The sequence below is a fragment of the Lagopus leucura genome, unplaced genomic scaffold, assembly GCF_019238085.1.
Source record: "Lagopus leucura isolate 7727_CA_CO unplaced genomic scaffold, USGS_WTPT01 Super-Scaffold_760, whole genome shotgun sequence".
Classification (NCBI taxonomy): domain Eukaryota; kingdom Metazoa; phylum Chordata; class Aves; order Galliformes; family Phasianidae; genus Lagopus; species Lagopus leucura.
The window spans coordinates 9,837,420-9,862,404 of NW_024962257.1; the positions used below are offsets into that span (position 1 = coordinate 9,837,420).

The 24,985-nt window shown below is 39.1% G+C and overlaps 1 protein-coding gene across 2 annotated transcripts in view; it reads left to right on the top strand.

Moving 5' to 3' along the window:
- The window catches only part of USP7 (ubiquitin specific peptidase 7), a 62,714-nt gene that overhangs the window by 26,930 nt on the left and 10,799 nt on the right, over positions 1 to 24,985 (top strand). For both annotated transcript variants that reach the window (XM_042864073.1, XM_042864074.1), the window contains exons 3-22: positions 1,315 to 1,513; positions 3,164 to 3,302; positions 4,459 to 4,547; positions 5,274 to 5,382; positions 10,487 to 10,617; positions 13,437 to 13,491; positions 14,522 to 14,602; positions 14,691 to 14,781; positions 15,549 to 15,631; positions 16,540 to 16,649; positions 17,060 to 17,216; positions 18,237 to 18,381; positions 18,944 to 19,074; positions 20,150 to 20,284; positions 20,436 to 20,537; positions 21,238 to 21,343; positions 21,727 to 21,819; positions 22,656 to 22,723; positions 23,252 to 23,352; positions 24,681 to 24,834. In XM_042864073.1, coding sequence (XP_042720007.1) covers positions 1,315 to 1,513; positions 3,164 to 3,302; positions 4,459 to 4,547; positions 5,274 to 5,382; positions 10,487 to 10,617; positions 13,437 to 13,491; positions 14,522 to 14,602; positions 14,691 to 14,781; positions 15,549 to 15,631; positions 16,540 to 16,649; positions 17,060 to 17,216; positions 18,237 to 18,381; positions 18,944 to 19,074; positions 20,150 to 20,284; positions 20,436 to 20,537; positions 21,238 to 21,343; positions 21,727 to 21,819; positions 22,656 to 22,723; positions 23,252 to 23,352; positions 24,681 to 24,834 — 2,279 coding nt within the window. The remainder of the gene's footprint in view (positions 1 to 1,314; positions 1,514 to 3,163; positions 3,303 to 4,458; positions 4,548 to 5,273; positions 5,383 to 10,486; positions 10,618 to 13,436; positions 13,492 to 14,521; positions 14,603 to 14,690; positions 14,782 to 15,548; positions 15,632 to 16,539; positions 16,650 to 17,059; positions 17,217 to 18,236; positions 18,382 to 18,943; positions 19,075 to 20,149; positions 20,285 to 20,435; positions 20,538 to 21,237; positions 21,344 to 21,726; positions 21,820 to 22,655; positions 22,724 to 23,251; positions 23,353 to 24,680; positions 24,835 to 24,985) is intronic.

The window sequence follows — 24,985 nt, forward strand, 5'->3', positions numbered from 1 at the left end:
TGCTGGTTTGGTTGCATTTGCAGTGGGAGAACAGGAGAAAGTAAACCCCAGCAATGGGAAAGGTCAAGGAATCTGGCAGCACAGAGCATTGTGACAGTTGTTACAGCTGTGGAGGAGAGATCAAGCAGTGGTTGGCTAGCTTCTGTTGTAGTAGTTACTTTTTAAGAGCTGATTAGGAAAGCTTATGTCTGTCGTGCCCTACGCAGATATGGCCAGCTTTGTTGCCAGAGTCAAAATCAGCAGCAGGATAGCTGCTTAAAAAGAAAACTGCTTTGCAGGGGCAAAGAAGGAAATTTGTCAAAGCTCCCATGCAGTTGTAGACAAAAATTCTAGTTTGCTGTGTGGAGTGTATAATTTTTCCTCTGTTGCATTTGTAATTAAAATAATTTGGTTTCTTAAATAAGGTAATAACCAAGACTTGCCTGGCCCAGTTCCTGCCTTGTCCCTGCACCCCAGTGCTCTCGAGTTCAGTATCACAGCACATGATGTGCCCAGGGCTGTGTGCCCTGTGCTGCTTGGGCCTCCCAATGCCCAGGAGCAAACCTGGCTGTGCTATGCAGGACTTCAGATGAAGCTATGGAGGGAGAAAAATGAAAAAGGCAGGAGAGTGTGTTGGGCACCCTCTGTTACATCTTCCTTGTCAGATGAGTTCTGTATCCCTATACACAATGTGAGGTGTATTGCAGGAACAAGAGCTCAGACTTGTGCCTTCCTGAAGCTGCCGCAGCTTCCAGCACACTGTTAGGGCTCCGTACAGCAGCAGTGGAGCAGATTGTGGTATACAAAGAACTGAGGATGTGGAAAGAAGGCAAAACTAGTTTCAGTGTGTCAAAATAAGCAGTGTTAAAGACTGTCTCATTTAACTTTGTTTTAGGTGACTAAAAATTTGTTAACTTTTGCATGCAAGAATGTAGGACCCTCTTTAATAATTCTTCAGCTGTCTGATAGAAGATTAAAAGCAGGTTGATTTGTTCTGAAAAGACACTTTTGCAAGCAGAAAACAGTAAGTAGGCAGTGACTTGGTATTGAGTCAGTTGGACAGATTGTGAGAATCCTTAAATCATTAAGAAGAAATTGTCCAAAAGGAGTTTATTCCAGTGCTCTGTCTTCCTAAATGCTATTGCAGTGTTTTTCAAAAAAAAAAAAAAAGGAATTTTGGTTGTGTGGGAGGTTAATGACACTGTGGATTTTGTTTTGTTTGGCTGCTTCCAGCACCTCACTACATCAGACGCACTGATGTTGGCGGGGATTGTTTCGGAGGACAACACATGAGGTTTTTGAAATGCTCTCTGCATGTACATCTGTATTTTACAGATACAAGTTGGCGGTCAGAGGCAACCTTTCAGTTCACAGTCGAACGCTTCAACAGATTGAGTGAGTCAGTTCTCAGCCCTCCCTGCTTTGTACGGAATTTGCCATGGAAGATCATGGTCATGCCACGACTCTACCCGGACAGACCTCACCAAAAAAGCGTAGGATTCTTCCTCCAGTGCAATGCAGAATCCGATTCCACGTAAGACCCCTTTAAGTATTATTGGAGTCTTCGTTTGATACTACTTGAAGTGTATTGTAAAAAGTGTAGGCATCTGAAAACACCTACTTCATCCAACTTTCTTTGAGAGGAAAGAATTCTTGCAGGGTGTTGAGTCCTCTTTTCATCCTGACCCTTCAAAACCTAAAGCGCAGGACTAATCCTCTCTTTCAGCAAGATTGTGGTAGAATTTAGGTATGTTCCAGTTTGAATACTGAAAGGAAGTCTTTGACAGTTCTTTTAGCATGTGAGAAGTTCTGGGTTCATTTCAAGCAGAGGAGCTGCTGGAGCTTTAAAGCCCTGCTATGCCATAGGTCCTACCTTGTGAGGAGCAGGAGTGGGTCATTCTCTGCAGCTGAGGCAGGGAATTGTGTTGACATAGTCCTTGAACTGAGTTCATTGCTCAGCAGCCATAATAAGGACTTGGACGTGTTCTCAGATTCCTCTATGCAAAACAAATTTGACCACATTTGACCCTTAGTAAATAGTACGGTAAATTAAAGAGAATCTCTGCATTTTATCCAGTTGAAGAGCAGGTGCCTCACAGGTATCACTTCCAATATGATAACTTCATTCTTGCATCAACTCTTATACTGTTTTCACTCTAACAGTTGCTCTTTCCTGTCATTTTTGTAACCTAAAATGTGAATGCTCAGCGCAAAGATAAGGGAGAAAGATGTGTCACCAGTTCCTGTGAGAAGTGGTTCACACATAGTAGTCACAGAAAAAGTATAATCTTCAGAAGTATTGAACTAGTTGCTAAGAAAGCAGGAATGCTTCTGTGTGAGGCATTGACAGGGCTGTGTTTGAACTGATGTTCATTCTGATTTACACCAGTGTCATAGATTGGAGCAGGATCATAAATGCTGCTGAGAAAATCTGGGGAATTGGGAAATTTATCTGATGGGTGGGAAGGCAGAAGCACCTCCTCCTTTCCTTTGTTAAAGACTGAGTTATCCCAGTCTGGAGACACCAAGAGCCCTTTCAGCTGACATGTATGTTGGCACCAAAGTAGATTAGCAGTAGAACTTTAAACCGCTGTTACCTGTGGTTCACTAACATTCCTGCCTTAATACCACTGCCCAAGGAGAACCACTGTTCCAGCTGAATTCAGATTCATAATGTGGCTTCAGAAGGCCTCAGTCATTCATACTCTCAAATGATTAATCAAACCTTAACATCAAACAAGAGAAAACAAAAGAAAAATCTGCGTATAAAAGGAAGGTAGCAAAAAACCCTATCAAGGGTGTTTTTAGTGACTGTAAAAAGCTGCTATTTGAATAATTTCACGTGTGTATGGGAACTGCTGAATCACAGCCTGATTGATCACCTGAGGCGAGCACTGAGTCAGCCCTGGGAGCACAGGTGAAGGCAATTCACCTGCACTGCTGGAAGGGGTGCAGCCTGGCTGCCCCTCTGCTGGACCCATTTGAGAGCTGAGTGCCAGTGGGAAAGGGTCTCTTCTGGAGATCCCTCCTCTGGAGTTTTGCAGTAAGTCCAGGATGTGGGTAAGCATTCTGTCTATTCTCTTTTTGTTATTATGATCTGCTTTGCCAAACTCTCTTGTTTATTCCATAATTACAACATCTTTATATTCACTGATTATACAGTGTGCTTCTTCTGTGTTTGTAGGTCATGGTCTTGTCATGCACAAGCAGTTCTCAAGATAATAAACTACAAAGATGATGAAAAATCATTCAGTCGTCGTATTAGTCACTTATTCTTTCATAAGGAAAATGACTGGGGCTTTTCCAACTTTATGGCCTGGAGTGTAAGTAATTGGACTTCTATTAATCTGCTACTGGACAGGAAAAGTTTTGTACTTATCCTTCTGGAGCCTGAAATACCTGTGGAAATGTATTTTAAGCTGCTTTTCTTGTCATTGCTGAAGATTATTTTCAATTTCCTGTGAATTCTTGTCCTTATTGTAGATTGATTTTATTTTGACTTAAATATTCCACTTGATCAATTGGAGCCTATTGATTAACCCACAAAAAGGATCCAAGGGTTGGAGCACCTTTCCTACAGGGACAGGCTGAGAGTGCTGTTGCTGTTCAGCTTGGGGAAGGATCCAGGGAGACCTGAGGGCAGCCTATCAGTGTCAAAAGTGGGGCTATGAGAAAGAAGGCTCTTTAGCAGGGTCTGTTGTGTTAGGACAAGGGGAAATGGTTTCACAGTAAAAGAGGTGAGATTTTGACTGGACATAAGGAAGAAGGTTTTGTTACAATCAGAGTGGTGAAGCACTGGAACAAGTTGCCTAGAAAGGTGATGGATGCACATTGAAGGTCAGGATAGACCTGGCTCTGAGTTGCCTGATTGAATTGCAGGTATCCCTATTCATTGCAGGGGGGTTGGACTAAAGGACCTTTAAAGGTCCCTTCCAATTTAGACATTTATGAGTATCTGAATGACTGTCACTTGGTGAAAACAAAAGAAAACAAGTAATGTCATTCTGGAGCAACACAGACTTTCTTGCACGTCCATATGTTCTTCCTGTACATGTACATAGACTTCAATGGACAAAAATACTGCAAAAGCTTACCTTGAGACAGCTTTTTAAGCATTTTCGAAGTCAGTCCTCTAATCTTTCATCTGGCTGGAGCAGTGTTCATTGGAAGCTCAGCATTTGATTACTGACTCTTTAATATCTGCAGGAAATTGAAATAGTTCTGCAGAAGCTTAAAAAGCAGGAGTAGGTTTCCTGTATTGAGACATTAAAAAATGATCCAACTGCATTAAACTGAAAAACAGTTTTTCTGCTGGCCTTCACTCCCCCCCCTCAACTCCCCCAGTTCCCACTTTGGTTTATTATTTCAGATAGGTCAGGTTTGGAAATTGAGTGATAACTAACTGGTTGCTTCACTGCAGTGTCGTAAGGTACAGAAGTTTTGCAGTTTTCATGTTCCTGTGTCATTTGTCTTCTACAGGAAGTTACTGATCCTGAAAAGGGCTTTATAGAAGAGGACAAAGTTACTTTTGAAGTCTATGTTCAAGCAGATGCTCCCCATGGAGTGGCGTAAGTACCTTTGCTCCAAAGTAATTCTTGATTCTACTGTTTTTACATGACTTCAAATTGTTCAGGTATTTTGTTAATAATAGTTGTAGCTCATTAGACGTTCTCATTTAGTCACCTTTAATTGATGAATTTTCCCAGTGAATACTTTCTGTTAATCATACAGAGATTTGTCTCAATTTGGTAAATTTCAGTATGCATTATTCATCACAATGTTTGTGAAACTCTTACTTCTGTACAATTGGTTTGTGATTTAATAGCTCTGCAAATCCAGCCTCAGTGTTTCTGATCCTGCAAGTGAAACTCTTATCAGATGTAATCAGGTGACTCTGCTGTCTAGCTTGTCTGGGTTTACAGCTGTTTAAAACTTCCTTGTCTGAGTCACTCTGCCTCGTGTCACTTCTAAAGAAATTGGTTCTGCTGAAATGTAGACTTGTCTTTAAATGTATAGCTCTGGATTCCAGCACACTTTCATAATAAATAACTTGTCTGCCATATGGAACGTATTATAAAAGAAAATTTACAGAATTGCAGAGCATGTAATTCCAAAGCTTGTTGCTGGTAGTGCTGGTGTTTTTAGTCTGTTATTTCAGTATTAAGTAATAGAGAAAAGTATCTCTTTTAAAAATAAAGTACCAGCGTACAGCACTGGTACCTTAGAACAGATAGTATTTATTACACTTCTGTCTTGATTTCAACCTTAATTGATTGATTTTTAACCTTTTCTAGGTGGGATTCAAAGAAGCACACAGGATATGTTGGCTTAAAGAACCAGGGAGCAACTTGTTACATGAACAGTTTGTTACAGACTTTATTTTTCACAAATCAACTACGAAAGGTAATCAGTGTGTGGGGAAAAGGAAATGAGATTGTTGTATATAGAAGTGCTTCAAAACAGACCTGTCTGTCCCTTTTGCTTCCTTCATCCTCTTACAGAAGTTGTAATTTACGTGGTCTGCACATCATACTTCAGGAAAAAGGAAGGAAGCTTCCTTTTCTAGTTTGAGTGTAGGCTTTTGGTTTTGTGAAAATAGACAGGAAACCTGGTGAAAAATCTGTGTTAAGGGATGTTTTTTAGCAACACTAAGCATAAAATGTCTATTAATTGTAGTGAGAAAGGAAAAAAGGACTGATTCAACTTCTTACAGATCTGAAGGTATTTTCCTTAAATTAAAATGGAAGAATCAGTTGTGACTTCTCAACCCACCACATAATTAAAAAATAAGTATGACCATTTGTTCTGGTTTTCAATTTGTTATGTGGCTGAATTACCTGACGTTGTGGCTTGTGTATTTGTGGTAATGAAAACATCATAACTTCAGTATTTGAACAACTTTATATTTGCTTTGTTTGTATGTTTTTTTATTTACTACAGATGGTTCTTTTGTAGTGGAAAGAATAGAATTTTGACTTGTGGGCTTAATATCTCAGTGAAAAACAGGATGAAAGATAGTAGGTCACATGTAAACTTGGAATAGTGCAGTAGCCTTACTTGTTAAAAACATAAGCCGTGTCTTTGTATTGGAGTGTGGCTAGCTGGAGAATGGGAAAGTATGTATATGGGAAGTTATAAGTACACCATTTATTTTGTTGGCATCTCCTGTTGATCCTGCCTACTTCATTCATTTACTTTTATTGGTGATTTGCATTCCTTAATTTACGAAAGTTTTCCGCTTCAAGGATTTTTGAAGACTCTTTTGTCATTCTTAATTCTTGATCTGTTCCTTTTGCTTTTTGTCGTGTACAGCTTCTCCCTGAGTGTTTCATGTCCGTGTTCTTGCCATCTGTGGTTACTGTAACTCTTAGTGATAGTTAAGTATTCTGACTTCTGCTTTCTCTTGAGTGTACAAGGTTGTTCCGTTACTCTTTCTTTTCTCCAAAACTTTCCTTTTATTATATCATTTTTCACTGTGTTATCGTTATTATTTGTATCACAGTGACCTGCAAGTGTTCCTGTTGAGATTTTTCTTTTGCAGTGTTCTGTTTACTCTGAAGTGTTGCAAAAAATAGCATGTTGAGCTCCAGTAGCCTGTAACTGAGATCTTACCAGTGCCACACAAGAAAAAAATACTTGATTTGCTTTGCATGGTGCCTCTGTTCCTTTTTAGCAAGAGGTGTAGCTTTCACATTCAGTTTATCATTTGTTTTAATGCCTGATTTTTGCTCAGCGCTGATAATGTTTGTGACTTTTATGTTTTTGGACAACTTCACATTGCTCTTGAAAGAAAGATGTGTTTCTGTAATAGCTACATCTAATCCAATTGAGTAGTTCCTTTCAAGAATGTCTGGTAGTCAGTAAATCAATATGTACCATGACGTAATCTTCTGTGAAGAAGAAATTCTTTTTGTGATACAGATTTGTTTCAACTGAACTAATCTTTTCAGGCATTCTCCTGCACTCCTTCCTCAGAGCTCAGATACATACCAGCACTTAGGGATCGTTAATATCTGGGTAGTGACCAAAGGAGAAAGCTTAATTTGCTAGCCAGGAACTGCAGCTTCCTTTTGGAGATGGTTCTGGATTCTCTGCTCATTCTGCAGGTTTTCAGAGCACCTGTAAATAGAATAGTCACTAGAGGTTTTTTTGTGGACAGTTTTAGTGCTCACTTGTTATTGTTAGAGATGGGAAGAGTCAGTAAGCTGACTGGTCTGAAAAGTGACATCTCTACAACATGTTCGTTTTCACTTGGAACCTATTTGTTCCTTTTAAAACAATTATCACTAATTCCATTACTTCTGTTAGTCCCCTCTACTTAAGAGAAATAAAAATTGTTTTGCTGCTATTTGGAGCTTTGTTAACAGAGGAGTTGCTGTCAGGGATAGAGCTGGGGAAGCACACCCAATAGCAAGGGGAAGCCCATACCTGCAGGAAGTCAGACCTCTGAAGCGTGGGAGAGGATTAATGCAGAGATCTTTTCTGTGCTTTGTTTCCAAACAGCAGGCAGAGGATTCTCAGGTACCTGAAATGAAACATCTTTTCATTAGCAATTTGGTGGCTTTGGTGCTAGGGAATAAAGCAAAGGAAGTTGCTCTGCAGAGCATGTTTGTGACTGGCAAATGAATGCCACTGGCCAGGGACAGAGGTGGCTTCCCAGGTGGGGAGTCCAGGGCTGCTCTCAGAGCATGCCTGTTACTTCCCATGCCCGTCATGGTGCCTGCAGCCTGTCTGTCTCTGCTTCATCCAGGAAGTTCGTTGCTGGTTCTCTTGAACAGTCCCCTACGTTTTGTGAGCACGTTGCACAATGTCTGTAGCTATGCTAAAGTCATGTGTTGATGCAGTGCGTTCCTTCCTGATCTGCCTCTCCTTAATTTAGCCAGTATGTTTTGCCTTACCCTTAAATTTAATGCACAGTCTTCTCTTCTTAAGTAACTGTCTTGACTCTGAGCAGTGTCTTCAACCTTACCTGTCTCATTCTTTTGCACGTAACTATTCAGAGTCTTTCTCATATGTGTCTGGTGCTTTTAGCCATTGTCTGTTCGTGTCCCTGTCATTCTTATGTGTTTGTTTCCTGGAGGAGCTTCTCAGGTACTAAAGATCCTGCTTTTTTCAAATGATCAAAATGCCCAATTCCTTGATCCTTGAAAACGAGTTTACGAAGTCTGGGAGGGCAGAGCATGAAAAGAGAGGTTTGTGAAGGATTGTGTTTGAGGGGTGATTTGTGTTTGTTTTAGGATGGAGAAACACTTTGCATTTTGGGAAATTGTTTCAGTTGTACTCACTTACAGAACCAAAGAAAGGCTGTATGTTAGAAGTTAATAATTCATTGGAACTTTAGAAAAAATGGGTGCTTTTATTCAACAGCATCTGGAGTGCAGTCATTAAAAACAAATTTTGAGCAATTATTTGATTATTATTTGAGAGATGCAGGAACGGATTTAGTCATAAGAATGACATGAGGAAATCAAATAACTAAATGCAAAAGACCTGATTTTTGTTTAGTTGCCATGATATTCTGAGCTCGTATTCATTCGTTTCAAAAGGAGACAGCTACATTGAGAACCACTAGGATGAATTTTAGCCTGCTGTAGTATCACTTGGGTTTGTCATGAAGGATTTTTAGCATTTGGTTGTTGATTATTCGTAAGTAAATACAAAAATACCTTTGGAAAATGTATCTGCACAGGCTAGATTGGAATTTGTTTCTTTATGTGATTTTTTTTTTTTTTTTTTTTTTTTCATATCCAATTCACTTAAGCTTAACCAACTTGCTCGATTTTTGATTTTCGGGGAGCATTTACAAGATACTGAGAAACAGTGAGCAGAGGCTGATTGGATTCAGAAGACTTGAAACATGGTTGTTCAAATTCCTATACTTGCCACTGAAGACCAGCTCATAAAAGAGCTCATAAACCAGGGTTAGGGGGAGGTTAATTCTGCAAGATGCTGACTCATCTTGATGTTAGTGTTTTCAAGCAAAAAATAACTCTTGCAAAATCAAAGGGGTAATTTTAGCTATTGATGTTTAAATTGGAGTTTGCCCAAATCAGTCTAGTTAACTGTAACTCTGCATTAGGGTAACAAAAATAGAGAAGCAGCTGAAAGTGTGTGTGTGTATATATGTACATACATATATATAGTATACATACTATATATGTATATATAGTTCTAATGGAGTTGTTTTGAAATCGTATGATCTGACCTGAGGGAAGAAATGGTCACAGCAGAGTGGTCAAACCATGCAGCACGTGTGCAGAGAGGTGCTGGAGCAGTGCTGCAGGAGGGGCTCACTGGGCTCACGCTGGGCAGTGGGCTGCTTGGAGCTGGGTCTGTGAGCGGGGCGCTGCACACACAGGCCCCCTGGCTGCCCTGCTGGAAGCTCTGCAGCCCTGCTTGGCCCCTTGGAACACGTGCTGATGCAGCTGCGTCACGATGAATTGATCCTAGCTGAGAGAAGCTGCGCGGGGTTGCTGGGTGGTTTCCCTGCTGGGCTGCTGAGAGGCTGTGAAGGATGATGGAGGTTCAGCAGATAAAGCTTGTTCCTGAAGAATAAGGATGTGTTTTTTGTTTGTTTTTAAATATCGGTTGGTGAAAGTGGTTTAAGCAAGCTCTGAGATCCGCAAATGCAGAGCAAAGGAAGATGATTAAAATTGGGTGGCAATTGTTCCCTTCAACAGGATGTTTTCTCCTGTAATACTTAATAGCGGTGTCTCCTTTTTTCACCTATTATCCCCTTTCAAAGTTGTCTCTATTTTCTTTTTACGTTCAGAATTTTTGAGTGAGCATTTCTCTGTAAATAGCTTTTCTGTAGACGTACTGACCTAAGGTTTCACAAACAATCCCATTTTCCTACCTGTTTGAGCTCTCCTTATGCTTGCGGGTCTGTTTGCGTTTCTGTTTTCTGTGTGGTATAATTAGTGAATTGATTTGATGAAGCTGTTTACTCTGTTTGCCAGGCAGTGATGCTATTCAGTAGGAATGAATGTATCAGAGAATCTCAGGGCTGCCTTCAGCATCCTCATGCTCCAGCTGTACCCTCTGGTTTCGCTCTCCTGATGCCCTTTATGCTTTCATGTCGTGTGGTTTTTCCCCACAGTGGAGGTGATGGTAGTCACACAGAGCCAAGCTAAAGCACAAAGCAATTTATTTTCAAAATCCTGTAGCACTATCCTGTAATGATTGTATGGACATAGGCATGATAAATTGTTCATGTGCATTGAATGCCTGAGTGTATTTACTTTCCTAGGGTAGAATAAGAGAACTATTTAGATAACATTACCACAAACAGAATCGGTTGTTCAGATCTTTGTAACCACTGTGCTCTAAGATGATTTTAGACAATTAATGTTTTTACATTACAGTAAAAAGATTTTTTTCTCATTCTTTTGGAGTGATGATTGAATGAGTTGTATGAAGTTAAGTCACTGGAGAGGAAAGTGTGCATTAAATGATTTGAGGAATGAACTTTTTCCTTTGGTACTAATTGAACTAAATACTTTTTCAGGCTGTGTACATGATGCCCACTGAAGGAGATGATTCATCCAAAAGTGTTCCTTTAGCATTGCAAAGAGTGTTTTATGAGCTGCAACATAGTGACAAACCAGTTGGAACTAAAAAATTAACAAAATCTTTTGGGTAAGTTTTGGAATTTTCAGCTGTTATAGGTTTCATACAGTATTTCTTTGAAAAGGTTTCATTTAAATCATACCTTTTTGAGGTGCAGAGAAGTATTAATACAGCATTTTAATTGCTAGTTTTTCATAGGTAGCTTGGAAAGGATTTTGTTAGTGATCAGAACCAACGGCAGCTGGTCCAGCAGTCAGGTTTTGGAATAGAGGTCATCAAACACTCTAGCAGTGGGGTTAGGATTTGCCGTACCTGAAAGTTGCGCGACACGTTTGTCTAAGTAAAATTCAGAACCACACTGCGGTTCGTGTATTGTTCATCTCTCTCTTGTTTCTGTATTAAATGTAGGGCAATAGTAATGTGCATCTCCAGATTGTTAGGTTAGCACTGCTGCCTGTCACAGCACTTTCTTAGGACTTACGAACATCTTATATTTTCGTTCATCCTCATTTTAGAAACATTTATCCTGTATTCTGTTTTGCGATTTAATGCTTAAAGAGTATCTGCTGCATGGAGGAAAGCTGTCAGTCAGTACACATACACAGACACAATCTTTCTTTGCATTTTCTTTAGACTAGCACACTCTTCTCTTCTGTAAAACGTCTGCTAAAAGCTTGGCTTTTATTTTCACTTCCCTCCAGTACCCACTTCATTGCCTGGCTTCTCTTTATGTGATACTCCTGTGAGACAGCGTTACAAAACATACTTTTGTATCTGGAACACACAGACAAATGGAAAATGGTTGTGCAGTATAGCTGTGCTGAGGATGGTGGTTTTATTGTTGGTTGTTTGCTTGGCTTTTACAGTGGCTTGATAGCTCAGCTGACCCTGTAAACAGAGAATTTTTCAATTGAAGATTGTTCTAAAATGTTATTTGCATTACTTTATTACATGTGTGTTTGTAAGCTCATCATTTGTAATAGTATTGAAAGGATTATTTAAAAATGGGTTAGAAAATAAATGGTCTTCTCTGCAGAGCTGTCCTGGTGTTCAGCATAACAATCCCATTTGTGAGCTCTCTGATTCTGTTAAAGCTGTAGAAGTGCTCTGCCCTGATAAGATTCTTTGAGCCCTTACATCTGTCCTTCTTTTCTCTGCACTTCTTGCGGTAAATTTAAAATGAAGTTGGTAACCTCAGTGCTCTGTCTGATGGCATCTTCTGCCTACTGGTACATTTAGTTTTTCAGCACTCCTATCCTGTTACACTAAAGGGATTTGCTGATATTGTAAATACTTCACCTTGAGTTAGTATCTTAACTGTGTCATCTTCAGTAGCATGAAGAGATCTTTCCTGAGGATGTTGCACGAGCTGAATTTTGTAGCTGAGGGCAACCTTTGGAAAATGTGCTCCTGCCTGCTTTGGGTATTGGGAAGGATTTTTTGAATGTGGTTGAAGATATATATATCTTATAATATATATATTATATATATATATATATATATATATATATATTCCCCTTTAAATTAAAGGGAAGTTTCTAACGTGGTGATACCTGCTGCGTGGAGCTTAATTTTGTGCTGGGCCCTATGACTGTCTGAGGAACATAAATAAGCTTGGCTTCTTAGAAGAAACTGATGCTGTTGTCAGAAAGTCCTCTTTTGAAATCCTAGTATTAGGATGTAACCTTTTCTTTGATTTTTTTTTTTTTTTGTGCTTTAAGTTGTCAAATGCTTAAAGCTTACAGATTCAGAAGATTATTTTCCATTCCTAATTATATCCAGTGGATTACTTCAATGATCTTGCTCAAGTGAGGACCCCACGCAGCTATTTCAGCCTGCTTTTGGGAGTAGCGTACTGCAGTGCTGATGAATCACTGAGAGTGGGAGGGGAAAGTGAGGCTAATATTGTTCCTGACTGCCCCTCTGCTTCTGGCTTCTAGAGCATGGGGTTGAACCTTTAGCTCACATGAAGCCTGTGGTAAATACAGCTTATTTTACATAGTGGAAATGATGGTTGTTGACAGAAGAGCTGTTAGAGTCCCAAACTCAAGAATGCTTCTTGAATCTAAGGAGTTTCTGTGAGAAAATATTTTGTGGTGAAACTGAAAACAGCTCCTTTATGCTTGTTCCCTTTTACTTAAGTCAGGGGCCATGGCAGCCTTGCTGCAGTGTGTACCTTGGCCACTGAGGAGGCCTTTGAAGCCCATGTTGTACCTGTGCCATTCACACAGCTTTTGCAGATGTACGGCACAGGTGGTGTGGAAGCGTTCAGTAACACGGATGTGTCCTTGGAGCTACTGTGCATCCAAGATTAACTGCTCAGATGAGCACAAAGGAGCCCCTATTTCTTAGAAATCCATTTGCTTCTTCTGGTGAGCGTAAATTTGCCTTGAACACGACTTAACTACACATGAAGGGCACTCGGTGCGGAGGCAGTGAGAAGCATGTTGAGGAAACTATTCTGACAGCACTGAGTTGCTCCCAGGCCTTTTCTTAAGTGTTTTTTGACATGAACTGAGAATAGGTTTTAAACTGGAAGCGTTCTGCTAGCAGGAGCCTGACCTTAGGCTCTTCCCATGGCTTGGGCTGCTTTACCACTGCCTGTCTCCAGGACTGCAGAAGGAAGGGAGATGGGCGCAGGGCAGCTGCCCATGTGTTCGCTGCCCCTTCCTGCTCTGAACTCGGGGTACTGAAAGGAGAAATGGATCCAGGAGCAGTGCATGCCACAGAACTGAGGAACTCGTGCACCAGGCAGTACTGTCTGTTAGAGTCTGTGTATTTTGCTGTGCATCGCATCATTGATTTCTGAGGAGAAACCATGTAAATGTCTTCTGAACTGTAAATTTTCTTTATGACACAGTAATTCTGTACTGATTTCTCTTGCAAAGGTGGGAAACTTTAGACAGCTTCATGCAACACGATGTCCAGGAGTTATGTCGAGTGGTATGATTTTGCTGTTTCTTACTGACACGTCTTGATGTTGTGTGTGTATAAGTAGGTTGCTCCAAAAGTAATGCCTCCTATTTATTTCCATGGAACCTACAATCAAGTGCAATAACACTTTTGATAGAGTGCATTCTCTGCTATGAAACATTATTTTTCAACATAGTCACCACTGTTAGCTGTGCATTTCTGCCAGTGAACAAGAGCCTACATGCTACGCTCATAAAAATCTGCCCCAGTAGAGGTGACCCACTGTTGTAACGCACCACCGCCTGCGACCCTGTGCTCACATCCACTGTTTGGTCTGCACAAACATTCAGCAAGTGTCAGTGAATGTCATTAACTGCAGTTTTTTCTGCTTGGAGTTCAGTGACACACCTTTGCTTCATGTGTTCTTCAGTGTCAGACACCAATGTGTCAGAGTGCCCCTCTGTTGCCATCTGTCAGCAGTAAGATGTAACGGGATGTTAGTGGGAAGGTTCAACCAATACTGCCATCCCAATATCTGCCTCTGATGTCGTGAGCCAGCATCATAAAATACATTTTGGAGCAGCCAACGTAATACAAATTAGTAACGTTCCTGGTTATGCTGACACTAATTAGTTTAAGTCAGTAAGGCTTAAGAGCTTTTGCCTTGATTTGTTTATTTTTTAAGAATGGGATTGGTTGTGGCCTTTTGAGGGTGAGGATTTTGAAAAGGACGGGGAAGGCTGAAAATTAGATAGAGTATATGAGTGGTCCTTAAACTGCTATAGAGAGGAATATAGTTCTGAAGATAGAAGTGCATTACACCTCATTACACCTGTGAGGTTTTCACACTCAAAGATGGTTTCTGAGGTGGTCCTCAGGGGAAGGTTCTAACGGGAAGAGGAGGATTTGAAGGATTAGAGGAGATGCCAGTGAGAATAGACTAAAACTTTTAATGGAAGTAGCTTAATGTTTAAATTAATGAAGTAGCAATTCATAAGTGATGAATGAATCAGAAACTGCATGTTTATCCTGTGTGAAAAAAAATTGATTTTTCTTTCAGCTGCTTGATAATGTGGAAAATAAAATGAAAGGCACATGTGTAGAAGGCACTATTCCTAAATTGTTCAGAGGAAAGATGGTGGTATGTATTTAATCTGTTAATATTTTTGAAAATTAACTGTGTTACTTTGTACATATTGAAATTCTGCCTTGTTTATTTTTGTTTACAGTCTTATATCCAGTGCAAACATGTAGACTATCGATCTGAACGAATAGAAGATTATTATGATATCCAGCTAAGTATAAAGGGAAAGAAAAATAGTAAGTGATACTTTGAAATATGCACCAATGAAATACCTGAAGGTATTGGGCTGTTTTTTACTAATGAGTTTGATACCTGCAGATTTCAAATTTGTTTTTTTTTTTTTTGCTCATCCTTTTTGAAAAATCCTTTATTTAATTTCAGAGGAGATGTGTTTTTATGTTCAGTCATTTACCCTTTCTCCCATTCCCTTTCCTTGCTCCTTCCCACCTAATTAATTCTCTGAGAACTCTGAATTGTAGGAGTTTTACGGGTGTAATAAAACAGTTTATGATGCCATCTTAATAACAGTAGTGTTTTCGCAATAAGTTATAATTTATATATGGAGATTAATTTGTGGGGAATAGATTCTTATTCAGGCTTGACTGCAACAAGCAGATAACAAGAACAAACTAACCAGAGCATCCTTGTAGTGGTCCCTTATCATCACTTTACCAAGTACTTGGCATACAAGACATAGAAAAGAATGTGTAAGACTCTAGCAGACAAAATCATCTAGCTTGATATTTAGCAGCTGCAGTGAGAACAGGAGATTTGGCAGACAGTTGTAACTGTGGTTTTAAAATCTGTTGAAATTCCTGTTTTTGCCTCTACAATTTTGGTGTGTTTCTTGATGTTCTTAAACAATATAGCAATAAAGACAAATATTCAAGTACAAGCTCTGATGTCTTAATGTGTTATTTGCTGGATACTTTAAGCCCCCAGGCTCGAGTGAACTTACATTTTTTTCCTCTTTCCCTACTATTTGCCAATCTTTTTCATGTAGTTTTTGAATCCTTCATTGACTATGTTGCAGTGGAGCAGTTGGATGGTGATAACAAGTATGATGCAGGAGAGCATGGCTTGCAGGTATTTTTATTCCTTGATTTTAAAATTTATTTCTGTGTTCTTGATAACAGAAGAGTTATAGTAGCAAAAAAATTTGCTACTGGTACAATGTTTTGAGATTGTACCAACCGATCTTGTTCATTTTTCTCTTTACACAAGCATTTGTGTAGTTCCTCTGAATTGCTTTTAAATTTCTCAGAACGGAGCTTGGACTTGAAAACAGTCCAATCAGCAGTAAATGTTGCTTTTGTATTTAAAAGATTTCTAGTGACAAGGATGATTTTCATGATGAACTTCTTCTCTTCTGAGAATTCATTTAAGACCATCCCATTTGCCTACTGAACAAGCAGCATAGCTCTGAAAGTTCCGTCAAGAACTTTCCCTATCAGCCTATGCAGTTTGAACCATTTATCCATGTGCGTGTTCCTGAGCTTTTCAGCTGTACTTTGTTGCTTCCACTGTAGGAAGGAGAAGTCCTTCCCTCCCACCTAGGTCTTATTTTTGCAGCTTCCATATAGCAGATCCTGTCAGTAACGTTCTGTATATTCTTAGGTGTTCTCAGGAAGCAGCATTTGGTAGCCAAGTATCTGTTGGCAGGGTGCAGTGGACGTGAAATTCCTAACCGATCAGAAATTAGTTTTTGCCTCAGTATTTAAGTTTCACGTACGCACGACTTGCTTGTAATGAGATACTCACGTGTGCTTGCGTGGGTGATTTCGATTTAAGTGAAGTGATTTCTTGGTTAGTGATGCTGCTGGAGTAACTCATGGAAGGTTCAGAGCTGGAGCAGAAGCTGACTATTCTTTGCATGTTGTTGTGTGTCAAGCCTATAAGACAGAAGTCCATAGGAAAGTGTCTGCAGCAGGCAGGTATTTTAAATTGTTAAAAATCTTGCACTTTCAAGCCTCTGTTTCCTTTAAAATATGTAGGAGGCAGAGAAAGGTGTGAAGTTCCTAACCTTGCCACCAGTGCTACATCTACAGCTCATGAGATTTATGTATGATCCACAGACTGATCAAAACATCAAGATAAATGATAGGTAAGTGTTCAGTGGAATTTTTCAGATGTAAGATTTGGACCTGTTGATACACTTGATATAAAAAAAATAATAGTAACAATAATAATTTGAAAAAAATCAATTCTTGAATCAACTCCAAGAGGAAGGTGCGTGTGTAGGTGTGTGTTAGAGGTCCCCAGAAGGTGCACTGATTACCGTTTGGATTCTGAACTACATACGGAATACTGACTCACTGACAGCTGTTGTATGATTATTTCTATTCCATGTGAAAGCTGTGTAAATCTACCAATGTATTCATATCCTGGACAGAATTGTTACTGTAACTTGTTCACTTTTTGTAACTCTCCTTTGGCTTCAGTATTGGTGTTCTTCTTAATAGTGTGCATCTCCTAAATACAAATAAACCTGTCTTAATTCTCTTCAAAAATTAGGTTTGAGTTTCCTGAACAGTTGCCACTAGATGAATTTTTGCAAAAAACAGATCCTAAAGATCCTGCAAATTACATTCTTCATGCAGTTCTAGTGCACAGTGGAGATAACCATGGTGGACATTATGTTGTTTACTTAAATCCAAAGGGTGATGGAAAAGTGAGTATTGAAAAGCAGCTAAACCTATTTGTGCTTTGTAAGTAGGTATTTGATGTTTTCACGATGGGCAATTCTTTGCAATTGATGTTTGCTAACAGAGCATGCTGGTGTGCTCACTTATTGAAGTCAGATGTATTTGACTTGCCTTGTATTTACAGAAGAAATCAAACCCACAGTCCTGGTGTCTAGTTCTTGCACTTTAGAGAGCAGCTTACATTTGGAGGTGTAAAGACCCACTTGCCTTCATAAAAGAAGCACCTTCCTATTTGCTGTTGGCTTCCACTAAAAGGCTGAGGGAGTCCTTTCAGTCTTGTGTGTGTGTTGAATTTCTATAGCAAGCAAATTCTATTCCACGTTTCTTCAGACTGACTTCATGCTGAAGCAAATCTGAATCTTTCTGTGACTCGGAAATTCAGCATCTTTGCATGTCTGACTGTTACAGGTTCAGGTGACTTGATCAGATTAGATGTTTATGGGTCAGGTGCCTCCCTTGAGCTCACTGGATTTCTGTGTAAATGTTCACAGGAAAAGGAATACTCAGGTTTTACTGTGAATTTATTGCTATGTGTCTTTCACTCTGAATTGCTTTTGTTTGTTTTATTTAAAATTTCCTGTAAACTACTTTAAAATTACAAGAAATTACCATTTTGTATGTTGTACCATTGCTCTGTATATTTTGTAAAAAATGGGGTCAGTTATCTGAGCTTCGTAGAGCAGTGTTAAATATGTGAGGAAGAGTCTTAAGGTGAATTATTTGTATAATTATCAAGCTGAAAACTTTCAATATTCAGTGCAAACTGTTCATGTGCATCACTGAAGGTTTGGTTCTTATGGTCTCTGTAATGCTGTAGCAGGTAGCACCAGTTAGACTGAATTAGATATTTTTTTTTTACCTCCTGCTGCTTGAAGACAAATTCTGGTTACTTCAAAGAGCTGTAGATATGCTAGAAATAGGATTCATTTGTCACCCAAGAACGTGTTTTTGTGTGTAAAATTACCTTTATATAAAATTTTCTCTAGTGGTGTAAATTTGATGACGACGTTGTATCAAGATGTACAAAGGAAGAAGCAATTGAACACAACTATGGAGGCCACGACGACGACTTGTCTGTACGGCACTGCACGAACGCGTACATGTTGGTTTACATCAGGGAATCAAAATTAAGTATGTATCTTCTGCACGTGGTAGGTAGACACACTGCACTCAGCTGTGCTTCACTAGGGAACTGTAGACGAGAAGCTCTATGAGTTTTAGATGAACTTGTAGATTCTGTGGGGATCAGCCATCATTTCCCTTGCTTGTGGGAAGTGTGTTCTAATCCTCTGCTGCCTTGTCTTAGCGCAGGAAGGCAAGACCATCAGCAGAGCGTTTTAGCCTTAGTTGTTTTGCAGGGTGGAAAATTAGTGACTTAAATCATAAAAACTAGAATTAATCCATTATAGGTATGTAGGTCTATTAAAAAACAATTGAGTGGTGGTAAATACTTTTTTTTAAGCTTGAAATGAATATTGAATATTGAAATCTATGTTACTTATTTCATGGAAGCAGTGTATTTTGGCTCAGGATAGAAAACACTACTTTTGCCAAAACACAATGATACCATATCATGTTTTTAATTAAAAGATGAAAAAGTCTGGTTTTGACTTCAAGTCAGCAGAAGTCAAGTGTGTTTGGGAACCTCGTGTGATGTAAATTTTGAAATGATATCATCAAACCTTCTCTGTAGGTGAAGTCTTGCAGCCTGTCACAGACCACGATATTCCTCAACAACTTGTGGAAAGGCTACAAGAAGAGAAAAGAATAGAGGCTCAGAAGAGGAAGGAGAGGCAGGAAGCTCACCTCTACATGCAAGTGCAGGTCAGCTTTGGAAACAGATCAAGTTGCAGCTGCCTTCCCATTAAAATGCAGAATATTGAGCATCCAGGCAGCAAGACAAACCTTGATTTTCAGTTTTTGAACAAGTTTGGAAGTAATGTTTTCACTGAGATAAAAATTTCAGTGCTTCTAAGTATGTTTATATGTGCAGTCAGTACTAATGAAACACTGCTGTTCTGGGAAATCAAAGCGTGTTGCAGGCATTTCTGCTTTCTCTAGAAGCTGTAGTTGTTACTTGCTTGCATAGAAAAATAGTAAGTTCAAGTGAAAGGAGAAGGACTGGGTTATTTGAAAAGACTGCCCTGCCACTGCTCTTCTGTCTCCTTCAGGAGTTACTTTCTAAAATTGGAATGTATCTAGCCATAGGCAGCAAGGCTGGACATCTGCCAAACTGAGCTCATCGAGTAGAAGCAGAAGGAGAGAGTGCTTATATTTGCAATTATCTTTTTGGAAAAGCCAGATGGACTAAATTGTTATGAATTGCCTTAAGGAACCCTGTTTATGGCTCTTTCCAGAGCCCATCTGGTGAAAGAAAATAAAATCCATTTTGCGTTTGCCTCCATATTTCTTTGCATGTTCTTGATGGAGTTCATAAGTGGAGATGCTGGTGAAGTTAAGCTCATTCAAAACTATGTTTGCACAGGGGCTGTTTTCAGTGGAAGGTTGGCAGAGTTGCACCTTTTGTCTGTCAGTTAACAGCTGCAGCAGGTGCAGGAAGCATCCTCCTTGCTTTACACAAAATGTGCTGCTTTTTTCAGGCTTTTCTTTTTAAAGTGCCACTGTTGTTGGAGTACATTTCCAAGATTGGGATCCAAGTGCTACCGATGTTTTTTTGTTCAGAATTTGTAAGAATTACTTTATATTTATTAGTTAGTGATTTGACTCGTGAAATTTCATTGTGGTCTATATACTTAGAAGTTGTCTTTGTGAAAGCACAAAGCGAGCAGTGTGCTGCCATCCAGAGAGCCAGGGGCAGCGCATCGGGAATGGTCGTAACATGGCACTGTGTGTGGAGCTGAGTTAATACAAACAGTAACCTTTAAATGTAAACTTTCAGATAGTAGCAGAGGATCAGTTCTGTGGCCACCAAGGTAACGACATGTATGATGAAGAAAAAGTGAAATACACCGTGTTCAAAGTATTAAAAAACTCCACGCTGACAGAATTTGTTCAGAACCTCTCTCAAACAATGGTAAGCTTTCTGTAGCTGACCGTGTGTTTGTTTTGGTATAATGTGTTCAGCTTAGTCATTATCTTCTTCCAGTCCTTTTAAAATGCGAGTTCTGTTTGGCTTCAGTAAGCATCTTAATCTTTTTTGTTTCCTGTCACAACTTTAATTTTAGGGATTTCCCCAGGATCAGATCAGATTATGGCCAATGCAAGCTAGAAGTAATGGAACAAAAAGACCTGCAATGTTAGATAATGAAGCAGATGGCAATAAAACAGTAAGTATTCATTGATAAAGAACATTACTTCTGTATGTCATCTGTGATTCTCAGTTGGATTTCAGAATCTAACTTCAAGACATCAGTTTTTTAAGGGTTTCAATTTAATCTCCGTCTGGTAAAGTTTTATATTGGAGAGGACTAGAACCAGGTGATCTGTAAGGTCCTTTCCATCCCAAGCTTTTGTATGGATGCTAATACTTGAAATATGGCATATTGTTTTGGAGGGAAGGAAGACTGGTGTGTAATTCTTTCTATGAAGAGAACGTATCATCATAATTTATGTTAGGTTTTGGATCTTCCTGAGTCTTGTGCTATTTGGCCAGAGCAATGGATTTAATGAAGTGTATTGCTTAGAATGTAAAATATTGTGTCTAAGTAGTACAAGTAGTCCTGTGTTTTTCCAGAGTTGATTTCCATGCATTAATAGTGATAACTGTAGGAGTATTTTCAAATGAAAGAGTTCAACTTTAAGGAAAATGTAATACTTCTGCTTCATTAAAATTTTATATGTCTTGTCTGGCATTATTTCTCTTGATAAACTTCACAAACTTGCCTGTCATTAGCCCAGCTAGAAGAACTCCCACTCAGAGAGCATGTAAAAAAGTTTTGTGTCTGACAAAAATCTCAATAATACGAATTGTCATTTCATATTATATTCTCCTGAGACTTGTTTTCTTCTTCCACATTTTCCATTCAGATGATTGAGCTCAGTGACAATGAAAATCCATGGACAATATTTTTGGAAACAGTAGATCCAGAGATGGCTGCTACTGGAGCAACATTACCCAAGTTTGACAAAGATCGTAAGCTTATGTGCTAAATCTTGAGTAAATGCAAAATTCTTTGCATGTATCTCAAGAAATGTTGTGTGCTCCTGGTTTTCAGTGATGTCATTGATGTACTCATCAAATGACAGTGCTGGAATTGGTTTTTCTTGTACACCTTTTGCCCTCATTTCTCCCTAAGTGGATGGCATGTTTCAAATATCACTGGAATAATGGAATAATTTTCTATAAATATATGCAGGTTTATATAAATCCACCAATTATTGATGTTTTAAGGATGTTGATCAGATGAATGAAAGGATTTTTTTTTTACAGCTTAAAGAAAAATATCTAAATGATTTTTCTCCAGACGTGGTCAAATAAGCCTTATTTAAAACTGAATTTTGTATCTTAATTTCTAGATGATGTAATGTTGTTTCTGAAGATGTATGATCCGAAAACTCGGAGTTTGAATTATTGTGGACATATCTACACACCTATATCCTGTAAAATACGTAAGTTTTGACTTGTACAGACAGTTAGATTGTATATCTACTTTACTTCTAATACTAGATGTTTTCTTGAAATCAAAGATAGGCCACAGAGTGGAATTGTGGCTTCTCCTAATGCCTGTGCAGGTCCTCTGATGTTTATTTTTCCCAACATAGTGAAAATTTCTACAAGGCTGAAATCATTGTCTTAACACAGCATTGGCAGCCAACTGACTTCTGGTTACAGATTCCCAGCGTTCACCAGATCGTTCTGAACAGCTGTTTCAGACTTGCTGTAGTTTTGTGATGTGGTACTGCTCCCTGTTTTTTCCCTTGTATTTTGGATTATTTTGCAGAATGAATTTCTGAAGTTGTGTTTAAAATACTCTCTTACAGCGTTTCACAGTGGTAGCCTGAGAGCAGCTGCTTGGATTGATTTGGCTGTGACCCTTAGCTTTCATGAGTCCATTGAAAGAATTCAGCATGTGGCCACTGAGTTATAATGCCTTTCCATTTAAAATATTTCATTCTGTTGATTTGTACATACTTTGTGTTTTATTTTATTTATGTAAATTTTTCAGAAAGAGGTAAAAATGCTTTTCTCGAGAAAGAAACTTATTTAACCTCTCTGATATTGGATGGCTTTACACGTTTGCTGTTCAAATGAAGTGGAAGGAAACCTTAAAGGCTCTCTCTGGGTTGAATCTGAATATGAGAAGCTTTAACCTTGAAGGCTCCATTCCTTAGAAAGGCATTTTAAAACTGTTTAATGAAAATAGAAGAAATTGGTTTTGTCTTCTTTTGCAGATAGGTCTTGCAAGCAGTGCAATACATTTCATGCTCCTTTTCTTTTCCAATAGGTGACTTGCTTCCAGTTATGTGTGAGAGAGCAGGATTTCCACAAGAAACTAACCTTATCCTCTATGAGGTTTGGATTGACAGACTTGTTTATTGTAAAAGCTGTAGTTGCTGTGCCAGTAGTGTGTTTCCTTTAAGGATGAATTGCTATGTGATAACATTCTGATATGTAATAATGACAAGAAAAATAACTGAGTTTGTGATGTAAAAAAACAAAACAAAACAACCAAGGTTGAGATGTAAAGGTTGGTATGGGAGATACTGTGCTGCTAAAGCTAGTAACCTTAATTTATATTCTCCTATCTTTCTGGAAGCTGCATCAGTAGAAAGTGAATCTTTATAAGAATTTGATAATGCCAAGTGATAAAATACTTAAGGAAGTTACTTTTTAAAGTGCAGTATGGGTAAAACCAGTCAGTTTTACCACTAACAATGAAGTGTGTCAGTGTTAGCTAAGATTACATTTATCTAAGATATGTATGCCTGTACTTATTTCTGTAGATAGAAGGTACAAGTTACCTTATTTGATTAAGTTTAATATTGTGACTTTTGCTTTTGTCTCTTGTTTATTCTGCGTGGTTCTTGTTCTTCCTTGCAGGAAGTTAAACCCAATTTAACAGAAAGGATTCAAGACTATGATGTGTCTCTTGATAAAGCTCTTGATGAACTCATGGATGGTGACATCATAGTGTTTCAGAAGTATGTATTTTAAAGGGCCAGTTTATTGCTACAATTAAATAACATAGTTCAGTTTGAAAGCAGAGCTTCCTTTAATGCTTTAACAGGAGTGAGGTATAGTTTTCCAGCAGTAAACGTATTCTCAGCAGTTCTCATTTGATCATTCCAGGAAGATAGATAGTTGTTTTTTAATTACCACATCACATCATTTAAGGAAATTCATCCTAGGTTAGCAAACTAATACTCATAAATATTAAAATACGTCTTGCTCTTCTGAAGAGTGTGGTTCAGCAATACATCTGAGTTCTGCAGCTTTTTACTTGAAGCTGTCATAACTCAGAGAAGAGCCTACCAGCAGTTCAGGGCTTGGGCTCTGTAGCATTACTACTATACAAGCTCTTGACTTGAAGCTCATTTCACCTTAGAACTGAACTGCTTTCCCTTTTCCTTTTATATGTGCTCACGTCCATATTGGTCTGTGGTGATTCTCCCAGTTTGTTGCGTATGCAACTCGTAGGTGCTTCAACTGGAGTTTTCTCCAAGGCAAAAGGAGAACTCCTCCTTATATCCATTTAAGGGATCTTTTATAAGCTTGTCAGGGCTATAAATCAGCATCTCTATGCTCTCACTCCTGATGGTCACACCCAACTGTGTTGCTGTGTTTCTCTGCATGGGCTGACAGTGGGTAGAAGCCAGCTAGTCTATCTTCAGCACTCTTACCCCAGATTATGTGAGATGAATGTATTTCTCATGTCATGCCTTGGAACTCGCATTCCCTGTTGACCCAGTTGGTGTTATGCACCTTTGGCTGGCTGCTGACATCTGGGTAAGTGCACAGCTTGTACCCTGGTGCTGTTTCTCTGCTGAGAAGATAGGGGTACCAGTCAGTAGTGACCCAAACCGGCATCTGTGCAGGTGGTTTTGCTCTTGTGCTCCAAGGAGTGCTGGCCTCTGTGCAAAACAACTAACGCAGTCGTGTATAGAAAATTTGGCAGCGTTAATAAAGACATGCACTGATGTGCCAGGGTGGAGAGGGAGGGAAGAGCACTGCTGGAATACTACAGTGAAACAAGTGGAGTCAGCCTATTGCCAGATTACCAAATTGTCCAGCACAGTGTGCAAGTGCATTTGCTCTTGAGCTGCACAGAAGTGTTTGAGGTGTGAGTCACTACTGACTGTGCTGGTTCCACTGCGTATGAGTGGCGGCTCTTTAACAAGGTTTCTTACCTCCCTTTCTGTGTTTCTCAACTGTCGCTGACACACTGTAGAACCTGTTTTGAAGAGCCCTAGCTATGTGTACGTGTAACAACGTAGTACGTAATGGTCCCATCGTTTGTCTGCTCTTGTAGGGATGACCCAGAAAACGATAACAGTGAGCTGCCAACAGCTAAGGAATACTTCAGAGACCTCTATCATCGTGTGGATGTCATTTTCTGTGATAAAACCATCCCCAACGACCCAGGTTTTGTTGTTACTTTATCCAATAGGATGAATTACTTTCAGGCACGTATCCTATTTGTTTCTCTACATTTATTTCTTCATGCTGAAAGTGCCGTCTGCATTAATTCACAAAGGCATAATGAATGTTTTTTAGAGGAGAGCAGATAGGTTTTTATATATTACTTGCATTGTGGTAATGGAAAAATGAAGAAAT